Source organism: Spermophilus citellus, assembly GCF_964194105.1.
Source record: "Spermophilus citellus genome assembly, chromosome: 6".
Lineage (NCBI taxonomy): Eukaryota > Metazoa > Chordata > Mammalia > Rodentia > Sciuridae > Spermophilus > Spermophilus citellus.
In genome coordinates, this window is record NC_138187.1 from 95015514 (window position 1) to 95028260 (window position 12747).

General features: G+C 45.0%; 1 protein-coding gene across 5 annotated transcripts in view; it reads left to right on the top strand.

The window, feature by feature from the left end:
* DIP2C (disco interacting protein 2 homolog C) overlaps nucleotides 1–12747 on the top strand; it is a 378781-nt gene that overhangs the window by 271777 nt on the left and 94257 nt on the right. For all 5 annotated transcript variants that reach the window (XM_081300463.1, XM_081300460.1, XM_081300461.1 and 2 more), the window contains 7 exons: nucleotides 1029–1152; nucleotides 1468–1577; nucleotides 1751–1853; nucleotides 3882–3946; nucleotides 6441–6534; nucleotides 6669–6788; nucleotides 7955–8069. In XM_081300463.1, coding sequence (XP_081156589.1) covers nucleotides 1029–1152; nucleotides 1468–1577; nucleotides 1751–1853; nucleotides 3882–3946; nucleotides 6441–6534; nucleotides 6669–6788; nucleotides 7955–8069 — 731 coding nt within the window. The remainder of the gene's footprint in view (nucleotides 1–1028; nucleotides 1153–1467; nucleotides 1578–1750; nucleotides 1854–3881; nucleotides 3947–6440; nucleotides 6535–6668; nucleotides 6789–7954; nucleotides 8070–12747) is intronic.

Sequence of the window (12747 nt, forward strand, 5' to 3'; positions counted from 1 at the left end):
GGGGCATGGGTGCAATTGGAGCCAGGCCCTCTGCTGCACCCATGGCCAGCAGGCTGTGCTTGGGCTCCTGCTGGGGGCCCACACGGAGCCATCTGGGGGTTGCAGCCATGATTCATTCACTGCACTAGGACATTTTTATTGCTGGGAAATGCTGGCTACTTTGGAGCTTGGGTTTTATTTTCTGAATCAAACAATTGCAAAGCAACAGCCAGTGTGACTGGTGGGAGTAAGAAAATTGAATTGAAGTGACTCGGCTGCACATTTATCTTTCTGCGGGGCAGCTGAAAGTAATGGGCAATAAAACTCAGGGTGGCGGTTCCTGCGGTGGCTGGAGCTGGGGAGGGCCCCATCTGCAGTGTGTGCTCAGATGTGACGTTCCAGAGTCAGTGCTGGCAACGCGGCGGCTTCCTGGGCCTTCCTGTTGGCAGAGTTGAAGCCCTGGCACTGTGCCATTTTAGTTTGTTGGTTACTTCTCGGGGTGGGAAAGGTGACCCAGCTCTTCATTCCTCTGCTGAAGGTGACTCTGACAAGTGTACCCCCACCAGATGTATCATCTGCATCTCCTGTTTTTAAGTATTTAAAAATTAGGTACTTGGCATTAGTGTAATAAACAGGGCCCTTTCTCTCTTCCATAATGATCAAGTGTTGCCAATCAGTCTTAGAAATTAGAGGGGCCAATTGTGACAGTCTCTCAAAGAGACCCACCAGGGGCCACCCATGTACTGAGCACTGCACATTTCCTCTCATTTGCCCCCAGAGGCAAACCTATATGAGTTAGCTTGTTTATCCCCATTTTACAGATGAGAAAACAGTCCAACTAAGCTAATTTGCTTTGCAAGTGTTGGGGCTGGGATTGGACCCACTTCTCTGGACTCCCAAGCCCATCTAAATTACTAGCTAATTGTTCAGGAAGGAAGAAGCAACTTGGGGAAGTCAGTTCACCTTCCCCTAAATGTAGGGTCAGGCTGTGCTTTTACTGGGACTAGAGCTGTGTTTTAGATTCTTCTCTCTCTCTGTCACCCTCTCAGGATGCAGGCAGCCAGCAGATAGGCTTCTTGCTTGGAAGCTGTGGAGTTACTGTAGCCTTGACGAGTGATGCCTGTCACAAAGGACTGCCAAAAAGCCCTACGGGAGAGATCCCCCAGTTTAAAGGTATGCTGAGGAGGCTTTGAGAGTCCCTTCTTCCCCTGAGTCCTTCATGTCGCGATGGGCTCTTCACTTGAGGAAAAAAGCCCCACAGGATCCAGGCACACAAGAGCTCATTGGCCTGTGGATGATGCCATCTGACTGGTGGTGGCCTGGGTTCTCTTTTGTTGATGTCTGAGATTTGATGACATACCAAAATGTCAGAGATTCCATCTAGCCTGGAGTGGTGTTTGAAAGTATGCCACATGAGTGGGGAGAGAGTCTCCAGACCTATTTCCTGGGTACTTCTTACTTAAAAAGAATTTGTCATTTATTTGCAAGGTTGGCCAAAGCTGCTGTGGTTTGTCACAGAGTCAAAACACCTCTCTAAACCTCCTCGAGATTGGTTCCCACACATTAAAGACGCAAATAACGACACCGCTTACATTGAGGTAAGCGGAACACTGTCCCCTGGCGGGCCTGGGTTTGTGCTTTGGGAACAGATGGCACTTCCAGCGCCAGCAGCAGACACCCTACACCCCTGACACCTGGGGAAGCTGATGCATGCAGATCAGGACTTTGCCTCTTGGCACCTCGTGTCCATGCATTTTCTGTCTCATTTCAGTACAAGACGTGTAAGGATGGAAGTGTGCTGGGCGTGACGGTGACGAGGATCGCGCTGCTGACACACTGCCAGGCACTCACACAGGCATGCGGCTACACAGAAGGTGTGGATGAGGCTCCGGGACCTTGGCTCTCCTGTGGGATGCCCTATTGACCAGGGATGTCTGAGAGGAGCCAGCCCATGTTGCTCCTACTAAGAGAGTAGCGTTGCTTATGCCTGGCCTGACTTAATGAATTGTTAGTGGGTTAGCTTCACTGCCATAACAAAGGGCTGTGCATGTCCAGCTTACACAGTAGAAAGAGTGGCTCTGAGGCTGAAAGTCCAAGGTCAGTGCTGGCAGGGTTGATTCCTAGAGGGGCATCTCCCAGGTTTGTACTTGAAACCCTCTCCACGTGTCTCCACATGGCCTTTTCTCTGTGTGCATCTCTGAAGAGGGATTCTCATGCTTTTCCTATGAGACTGTCAATCGGAGCCCACCCTGTGACCTCACTTAGCATTGATTACAGACTTTAGCTCCAAACATAGTCACATAGGTGGGCTTTCCCCTGTGGATTTGGGGGACGTGCTGCAGCCCATAACAGTTAACACCATGGATTCCATCTCTGGCTGCTCGTGTGTTCTTAGAAGTGGGGTGTGTTTTGTTTTAAGTGCCCGTGTTTTGGCACAAGCACCTCTGAGGGTGGTTTTTGAGCTCCTCGGGTGTGGACTTCAGCAGTGGGAGTGGTTGGTCTGTAGTGTATTTTCCTTGCTCTGAGTGGCATCATCATGAGAGTCTGCAGTGAGTAGGAACAACCTTGGTAACAACTCCAGGCAGGACACAGAAGGAAGCATTCAAGCAGGTCCCTCAAGCCATCTGGTTTACCGCCTGGGTTCCCATACAGGGTGTGGCTTCCACGGATGTCCACACGCTGACACTGAAGATGCCCTTGTGGAACCTCTTTCATTAGGACTAAAATGCTTCTCTTTTTTCTACCATTGGCTTTGTCTCCACTTCCTTCTGATAATTACTCTTTTTAAAACGATTCATTTGTCTCATGGGGAGGTCCTGCTTATTTGGTCTGCAGGACTGGTTGCCACTGCCCACTTCACCATCTCATGAGCTGTGCCCTGGGCCTGATGTCTTCAAGGTCCAGGGCTTCACCCTTGGGCAGTTGGGGAGCCAGGGATATATGTAATATTTCCATAGTATATAATAAATATGGAGTATTTATGTGTAATATCATAATATGTATACATTTCTCTACAGAAGTTTTCTTATGAAAAGGAATCTAGGATGTCCCTTTGAACATATTTATTTTGGAAGCCCCTCTGCCTGGTCTTCTTATTTCAGCCTCTGAAAGGGAAGCGGGAGAGGTGACCCTGCACACTTGGTGAGCGTACAAGGAGGAATAATAGAGGTGTTGTTGAACACCCAGGGCAGTGAGAGGTGGCCCAGGACATGTGCAGGCAGCTCTTGTTCACCTGGGTTGAAGAGTGTGATTTGGAGGAGAAAAGGAAAGGGAGGAGGAAAAAAGAAAAAAAGCTCCAAGTCATGCATGGCTGGCTGTAGCTTTGCAGCTGGATTCCATGGTGGTAACTGTTTGCCCCTGTGTGTTCTTAGCACTGTTTTTTCTGCCTTTTTTTAAGCACCCCCCACCAATAATCCTTGACTCCTTCTCCATCCCTGTCTTTGCTGATCTCACCTCCTTCACCATCCCACCCCGACCTGGGAAGACTCTGGTAGAGCAGAGTAGGCCTGTCCATTGCCCAAAACTCCCTCTTCCAAAACAGAGCACATGACCAGGGGGCATGCTTGTCTTCCTGGGGAAGCGCACATGAGGGAAGGGGGAAGAAATCTTTCAAAAAGAAAACAGGGAGGGCAGAAATGCATAAGTGGAGAGTCATCCAGTGATGGTGTGGATTGCTGCTCACTTGTGTATCAGAATATTGCCCTGGAAACGCTCCAGGCCCAGCCAGTGTTCTCCGTGGTCTGGATGAGAGCTGCAGAATTTCTTCAGAGCTGTACTAAACTGAGTCTTGTAAGATCCTTTATCTCCCCCTAAGTTGATATTGGGTTTTCTTAGCAGCTCTGTTGGTGTAGCTCTGTCATAACCCTTGTGACTTCTTCTTTTTTTTTTTTTTTTTTGTACAGCTGAAACCATTGTGAACGTGCTAGATTTTAAGAAGGACGTGGGGCTCTGGCACGGCATCCTGACGGTAAGTGGAAACCCCTCTGCCCTCGCTGTCTGTCCTGTCGGTGTGCCCCATGTCAGAGCTCAGGCTGGTTTGTTATGGGCAGAGTTTGAAGAGTCCTTTCTTTCCCCACTATGAAGAAGAAAATTATCATCATTAGGAGTCTTTTTCTCCCCTGAGGTTGCTCATAACAGCACAAGAAATCCGGCCGGGCTCGGCAGCTACATGCTTGAGTCCTGGACCCACCTTGAGGTTACCACTCCAGGGTGGCCTTTGAGGGCCCATCTGGAGTTCACCATCTCTTTTCCCTTACTTGGGGCTTTTGAGGTTCCACAGTAATGTTATCAATGTCCTATTCATGTTTAGGTGGCTTTTCCACGCACTTTATCCACCCAGCATGTTCTCCGTGTGTGTTCTTTCTCTAGTTGGTGTTTATGGATGTTTAGGGATCTGCTGATCCATTATTCTACAGGGGGACGGCTTTCACAACCTCCCCTTGAAGAGGAAAACCCAGCACAAGTTGCAAGGATGTTTGTTTCATTGTTAGTGCCACTTGGTGACTGATGGCAGCACTAGTGAGGGCACCTCTGATAAGAGAAGTATCTTTATATAAAGTGTTCTTGGCACTTAAAATATATGGTATGTCCCTGCTTAGAATCTCTCCATGTCTATTTCCTCTGGTAACTTTCACTTGTTTTTCTTAAGAGTTTCTTATGCTGAAAGGTCCCATCTTTCCTAAAGTAGAAAATCTAGTCATTTTTACATGAGCAATGGACATTTGAATACAGGAAAAAAGTTTGTTATTTCTTCATAAGCCAGAATTGATAAAGAACATGTAGGTACCTCATAGGCCAGCTGTTTGCAACTCCAGGCCAGCCCCTTGGCCTCTGCTGTAGAACAGTTCATTTCTAGGGTCTGCATCCTTAGGTGCTGAGATGCAGAAACACAGTTGTGAATGCGGCCACACTGGGTGCGGTTTGTGTAGAGGGAAGAGCATGGGCTTCAGCATCAGATCCTGGCTGGGGGCACAGCCCTCCCTTCTGTAGCTGTGACTTGGGCAAGTGTCATGTGCCCCTGGGCAACAAAAGTTTGCTGAAGGAGTCAGTACAACAGCCCATGGATGTGGGTGAAGCTTAGAGGATGCTGCTGAGGCAATGGGTCACCCCTGTCGCTGGATGCATCACGTTTCTGGTTATGTTTTCCCTGGAGGGTCCTGCTTTCCATCTCTCTGTAATAGTGTCACCTCCTCTGCTCAAGTGGCTCCCTGGTTGATTGTGTGTCCCTGCTTGCTATTGCTGTTCCGGATTCCTGCCTGCGGTAGTTGGCAGTCAGCGCGTCCACAGCCAGGCAGTTTTCTGACCAGGTCCTCTGCCCCCAACACGCCAGTCAGCCAGAAAGGACTGGCCTTGTGTGTGCGGTCCCTGTGAATATGTGGCCCTTCAGTACATGTAATTCCATGTGTAAAGGTCATCTCAGGGTAATTGGCATATCTGTCACTCAGACATATGTCATTTCTTTCTATGGGCAACATTAAACTTCTCTGTATGTTATTTTCAAGTATTCGGTTGTTGCTGGTTATCCTCCTGTGCTATAGAATGTGAGAAGTTACTCCTCCAAGCCAGCTGCACCCTGTACCTAGTAATCACCTCTATCTCCCTCCTTCCCCTATATCTTCCCCAGCCTCTGGAAATTGCTGTTCTGGTCTCTGCTTTGAGATAGGATATTGGCTTCCACACATGATTGAGAACATGCAGAATTTCTTGTGCCTAACTTATTTCACTTAACATAATTACATCCATGTTGCCATCAAATGACAGGATTTCGTTCTTAGAGATGAATAATTTTCCCTTGCAAACATGCACCACATTTTCTTCATCTGTTCATAAATTGATAGACACCTAGGTCAGCTCTATATCCTGGCTATTACAAGTAGCATTGCCGTGCACACATAAGGGCAGGCATCTTGGCAACACGCTGACTTCATTTCCTTTGGACGTGTACCCAGTCATGGTGTATGCCGTGCAACGTGCTAGTTCTGTCTTTACCTCCTGGAGAAATTTTTACACCATTTTCCACAGTGGCCCTACCAACATACATTGCCAGCAATAGTGGCAGAATATGTGTAACTTTATCAGCCATTGATGTATCATCTTTGGAGAGATGTGTTTTTGTGTTATTTTAGCAAAATATTTTCTTAAGGGTTTGCCCTTAAATTCTTTGACTTTCAGGAGTAATTTAAGAAGAGCAGTAGTGGGGAGACTGAGCTAAGCTTTGGGAAATCACCTTCCCAAAGAGCACATGCCCAGTAGTGTCGAACCTTGCTTCAGCTGGCTCCCACCATGCCCAACCAAAGCTCTCTTGTGCTTGTCGCCTCAAGTGCCTCAGGTGAAGCTCCTGAGTCTGTCCCTTTGGCTGCTGCCTTGATTTAGTAGAGGTGCTACCTCCTGCAGAGAAGCAGCCTTTGCCTCTGGTAACCCCTCCTCACTGACCCCTTGGGTGTGTCTGTTCTGGATTTCAGAGCGTCATGAACATGATGCACGTGATCAGCATCCCATACTCGCTGATGAAGGTAAACCCCCTCTCCTGGATCCAGAAGGTCTGCCAGTACAAAGGTTGGTCTCCCCTGCGCCTCTTTGGGGGTCTTGGTGACTGAGATGATTCACCATCCCCATATCTCTCCATTACCTCTTTTTGAATATCAAATAGCCTGATAGTGACACGCCATAACCTCTGCCTTTCTTTGTAGCAAAAGTGGCATGTGTGAAGTCGAGGGACATGCACTGGGCACTGGTGGCCCACAGAGATCAAAGAGATGTCAACCTCTCCTCTCTCCGCATGCTCATAGTGGCCGACGGAGCAAATCCCTGTAAGTGAAGAGTCCATTGTGACTTGAAAGATGGGCACGTGGTCAAGATCCTTGTTTCCCAGGTGTCCTCCTTGGCACATTGATTCCTTTTTCTAATCTTTAGCATGTCTAAGAATTTGTCTTAAAACAACCAGCCAGTGTTACTCCATGCTGTTAAGGGCGGTCCAGTAAATGGGCAAGGGCAAGGTGTTTGCAGGAGCACAGTCCTGAGGTTCATGGCACATCCTGCTTTCATAGCGAAACTTCCTTTTTTAATTCAGCTATAAAATTTTACCTAAATCATAAAGTTTCATGAGAATTAAATGAAGTAATACCTAAGAATAGTCCCTTGGCATGTCATAAGGGCTAAAGAAATACTGCTTATTTTATGGTTGAGAGTAGTTAAATTGATTGGTAAATTTGTTATTTTTAATGAAACTTCATTATCAAATCCTGTAACAAATTCCCAGATGAAATAAATTAGCACTGTCATAGAATAATACTAATATACTTAGAGAAGTACTTTACTCAAGAAACTAAACCTAGTTAGCTTCTTTTGTGAGGACAGTACCTAAAGCCAGCAGCCAGTTGAATGAATGGAGGTGAACTGAGCTGTGCACCTTTAAGTATTTGTAAGTTACAGCAGCCTATGCTTTCTTAAAGCCTGATATACCAGCGTGGGCTTATAAACGGGCAACTTTGTTTTGCCTTTCATTTATGAAATAATTCAGTAAACGTGAGCTTATTGAATAAGTAATTGATCTTAATCTATAATGCTGAGAACAATACATCTTGTATAAAGCAAAGCAATTCTGAATTTGAAAATAGTTCAGTTGATATATTAATTATACTTGAGTCATATCCAAGTTAATATAGAGAGTTTGCATCATTTACTTTAGATTCATGCATTTTTCAAAACTTTTGTACTGACCATGGGGGAACCAGTTTCAGAAAAGTTGCTAAAATAAGCAAAAATGTCTTAAGCATAGAAGTTGCTTTTTAAAAAAATCTGGATTTCGGATTTTGAGAATATTCTCCTTATAACATAAAGAATAACTTGAACTGTTTCTCCATGATCCAAATCCATGTGCACAAAATCACTTCAAAACTGTTTTATATTCTAGAATATTTTAAATTTGGCCCCAGTGCTGCAGCTGTCTGACCGTTGTCCCTTTTCCCCCCTCCAGGGTCTATTTCTTCTTGTGATGCGTTTCTCAATGTCTTCCAGAGTAAAGGCCTTCGTCAGGAGGTCATCTGTCCGTGTGCCAGCTCACCAGAGGCCCTCACCGTGGCCATCCGGAGGTACTGGGTCACCTCAGTTACCATGGGCAGTGTAGAGAGCCGTCTTAATTAAGCAGCCCACAGAGACCTGGGAATCATGAGTCAGTGCTCAGTGTGAGAATAAAAACTAGATCTACCCTCTTCAGGATGGGTTCATCTCTCTCTCATGCTGGCATGGATTCTTGTGAGTCCTCTAGATTCTCGAGTTAGAAAAACATTTCTCACTCTCTCCAGTTTTGTTGTAATTCCTGAGTTAAGTAGAGCTCTTTGAGTATGTGGAACAGTACTATCTTGTCCTTGCAGGTCACTCAGATTTTTGTTGGCATGTGAGAGTCTCAGGCTTAATTGGGAGATGGGATGGTGTGTGCATGGGCTGAGGTGAAATGCTTGCGGCCACATGTAGGCCTTCACCTGCCGATTTCTAGTGTTGTCTTCCCTGTCTGCCCTCTGGGATGCTGCACTTCAAAGAATGCTGGTCGGCCAAGCTTTAGAGCAGTGTGGTGGTGGGAGGGAAGTGGTTAACGGGGACATAAAATGTATTCTTTCAGAATGAGGTAAGAAGTGTTCAACACAGTAAATAGTCTCAAAAATGGGTATTGGTCAGGCTATTTGATCATCCTCATTAATTGGAGTTGACTGACAATCATCCCTTTAGCACTTAATTATCTAAGAAAGGCCTGCATCTCATAGATATTTGAAAATTGTAACATGAGTTTTCAGTATTTGAGTTTCATCTCCAGTTAGGTTCTATGTAATGTAGCACAAATGTGCTCTCTATTATGACTGGATAACCAAAAAATTCAACATATAAAATATGTGAGTTCTGTGTGACTGAAAGTTTGGACTTTCCAAAAGTATTCACAGGAAGTGTGTCCTTAAATAAGAAAACTTCTAATGCTTTGGGTGTTAGTGAAATATTAACTAGATTGTGTCACTGAAAATTTGAAAACTGATTTTAATTGTGGTTGAATCAGAAATTTAATCTTTCACGTCATTTAAGTACGTAATGCAACACAGTACCATCAGCCAGAATCCAATCTTCACTTTTTAGGAGGATAGTACTGTAGGTACTCTGTGAAAAACTTCCTGCAGCTTGTATTTGACCTTTGAGTATAAAACATGCTTAGGGTTATACAGTGAAGCAGATTTACCATCATGATTATGTTCTCCCAAGATCATCTTTAAAATGTGACTTCAGCACAGATAAAGGAGAAGCTTCAACACATTTGAGGGGGGCCGAGGCTCAGGATTTGAACCCAGGCTGACTGGTGGTTGGCCACATGACCCCAGAGGAAGCCCTGGCCCCCAGGCCTCAGTTTCTTCTGTAAAATGAGTGAATTGAATTTGTTAACCTCTAAATTTTCTTCATGTCTAAGTGTTTAAAATCCCCCCGTTCTGCTAAATGGCAACAACACAGAGTTATGACTAAATGATTTGCTTTTCCTAAAAATGTACTCTCAGTGCTGGTAAGAGTTGCTTGGCAGAGGAAAAAGGGATGAGCAAAGAATTTTTAATCTTGTCCTTAAAAGTCTCAAAGTATTTCTTGAACGAGATTAGAAATTTAGGACCAATAGTATACAAATTAAGCCGCAGGTGTTTTCTAAGTGTAGCTTGTATAGCCTGAGAGACTTTTCCCCACAGTTAGTGGCACTTGAGCATAAAGCTAATGGACAGAATGATGAGTATCAAAGAGAATCTGCTTGTGTAATTTGGGTCCATAAAACCGTAAGTGGGCTGGGAATTGTAGTTGTATGATTTTGTAAAGCGTGAGGCTCCTTCAGGAATAAGCAGCGTGGATTGAACAACTTCCAGACCATTTCTTATAGAGTTGAACCTACTCTAAGTGTGGTGACTAGATGTGTTTATGAGCGACGGAAGTGTGAACAGGTGACCTTCACAGATGGTCCTTCAGCCAGTGCTTTTGAACAGCATAGCTTCTGTTGGCAGACCCCGGATGTGCATCTGCTCATCCTCTGGCTTCCTGCACACTGACCACTGTCTGGCGCTCGCTCTTGTGTCCCGGAGCTCTTGCCAGTTGTTCCCACATGACTGGTAGAAAAGCCCAGAAGCAGAGCAGGTTGGGCCGACACAACCAAGCCCTGTTGCCTCCAGTCACAGCTGGCAGTGGTAGAGTTGCCCTTCATGAGCAGTGGTTCAGGGAAGTGAGCTCTTATCATGGGTGCTGAATGTTATAAAAGATCGTCACCTATCGCCATCTATCCTAGCTGGCGACCTAATGCTGGGTTCACAAAATCTGACTATTCCAGTAACTTAAGAAAGCACGCAAACACAGAATTACCTTTAAAAATCTGTGATGGCTCTCCAACCTTAAGGGTCCGTGGAAAGAGAAAGCGCCACTGGAATTCTTATATAGGGGAAACACAAGGGGAGGTTCCGTGGAACACTCTATCCCCAGAAGGGCAAAGGAACAGGTGCTGTAACTCAAGCCAACTGGGTAACGCCTACTTCTGGTGTCACACCTCATTATCAGAGTGGAGTTAAAGCCCAAGTTGTTATGGGGCGCAGTAATTGTTCAGAACCTGGTACATCAGGACTTAAAGGCATCTGCATCCAGGGCAGCTCCCACAGTCACCAAAAAAATCCAGATTCATCAGTCTCTAAAGGACACCATTTGTTTTCACTACCATGTGTTTTATTTATTTTTTGTGTGGTATTTGTTGTATCTTAAACTGCTGTCGACCTCCTTGGTGAGATTCTTCCAAAGAACATTCAATTATATACTTCCATCATAAGCTGGGTGAATTGTGATCTATGAGAAGTGAACTGTTAGATGTCAAAAACTCACAAAATTGGGGCTGGGGTTGTGGTTTAGTGGTAGAGCACTTGCTTGGCATGTGTGAGGCACTGGGTTCCATTCTTGGCACCACATAAAAAATATATTGTGTTCATCTACAGCTAAAAATATTTAATTAAAAAATCACAAAATTGCAGAAATCATCAAACTTTCCAAAGAAAATTTATATAAAATCAAATATCTTGAATTTCAAATATTCCCATTTTTTATTGGTTGTTCACAACATTACAAAGCTCTTGACATGTCATATTTCATACATTAGAATCAAGTGGGTTATGAACTCCCATTTTTACCCCAAATACAGATTGCAGAATCACATCGGTTACACATCACATTTTTACATACTGCCATATTAGTGACTGTTGTATTCTGCTACCTTTCCTATCCTCTACTATCCCCCCTCCCCTCCCATCTTCTCTCTCTACCCCATCTACTGTAATTCATTTCCCTCCATGTTTGTTATCCCATTCCCCTCATAACCTCTTATATGTAATTTTGTATAAAAATGAGGGTCTCCCTCCATTTCCATGCAATTTCCCTTTTTTTCTCCCTTTCCCTCCCACCTCATGTCTCTGTTTGATGTTAATCTTTTCTTCCTGCTCTTCCTCCCTGTTCTGTTCTTAGTTGCTCTCATTATATCAAAGAAGACATTTGGTATTTGTTTTTTAGGGATTGGCTAGCTTCACTAAGCATAATCTGCTCTAGTGCCATCCATTTCCCTGCAAATTCTGTGATTTTGTCATTTTTTAGTGCTGCGTAATACTCCATGGTGTATAAATGCCACATTTTTTTTATCCATTCATCTATTGAAGGGCATCTGGGTTGGTTCCACAGTCTAGCAATTGTGAATTGTGCTGCTATGAACATCGATGTGGCAGTATCCCTGTAGTGTGCTCTTTTAAGGTCTTCAGGGAATAGTCCGAGAAGGGCAATAGCTGGGTCAAATGGTAGTAGTAGAACCTACCCTGTGAACCTCACTGGATAGGAGGGGAGAGTGTGCTTCCTTAAGTCAGTTGACAAACTGTGTGTGCCTGTTTTTGAGAGGTTTCCTGGGGACACAGCCACTTTTGTCTACAGATTGCCTACAGCGGCCCAGTTGAGAAGCTGGGGCAGAGTCCTGAGTGGGAGCTCCTGCTGGAGGTTAAGGGAGCTGCCTGACCCCAACAGGCCTCGTCCAGCACCCTTCACATCCTGGGTGAGCTGGGAAGGGCGTGCTTCTTTCCTCATACACCACCAATTGGTAGGGAAGACGTTTTGATGGTAGGTACTCCTTCAGTGAAGAATGAAACTCGCAGTCAAAAGGTGAGGGGCTGGGGCTCCGAGGTACAGAGAGCTTGCCTCGCATGTGTGAGGCACTGGGTCTGATCCTGAGCACCACAAAAAAATAAAGGTATCAAGTCCATCTACAACTTAAAAAGGTGAGGCAGTAACATGAAGAATCTTTTTCCAGACCTGTCCTATCATCCTTGTTATCTACTCTGGTTTTCAAACTTTGATGTGATGATCCTCCTTCAGTGATTGATCTGAACCTTTTCTTTTTAATCAAGGTACTTTTCCTCATAGGGAAATTAAATGCATACTCTGCTATATTCTTTCTCCTTGGTATTCCACCCTCATGGCTCTTCATAGTCTTGCACATCAAAAGGAAAGTGACAGATGTTCACACAGTCTAGAACACATCACCGAGGTGTAGCATAACATTGCTTGAACCATTTGCTGTGGAGAGTGCTGTATCCACTTCTCGCATAGCTCATGATTGTAGGCTTCTGTGTCCACATTCACTAGCTTGGCCCTGTGTGTCTCATGGACACACTGGAGAAACAGTGATAATGTCCCCTCTGATTTAACTCATGTAAAATAAGGAAGGCCCTGAAAAATATACAG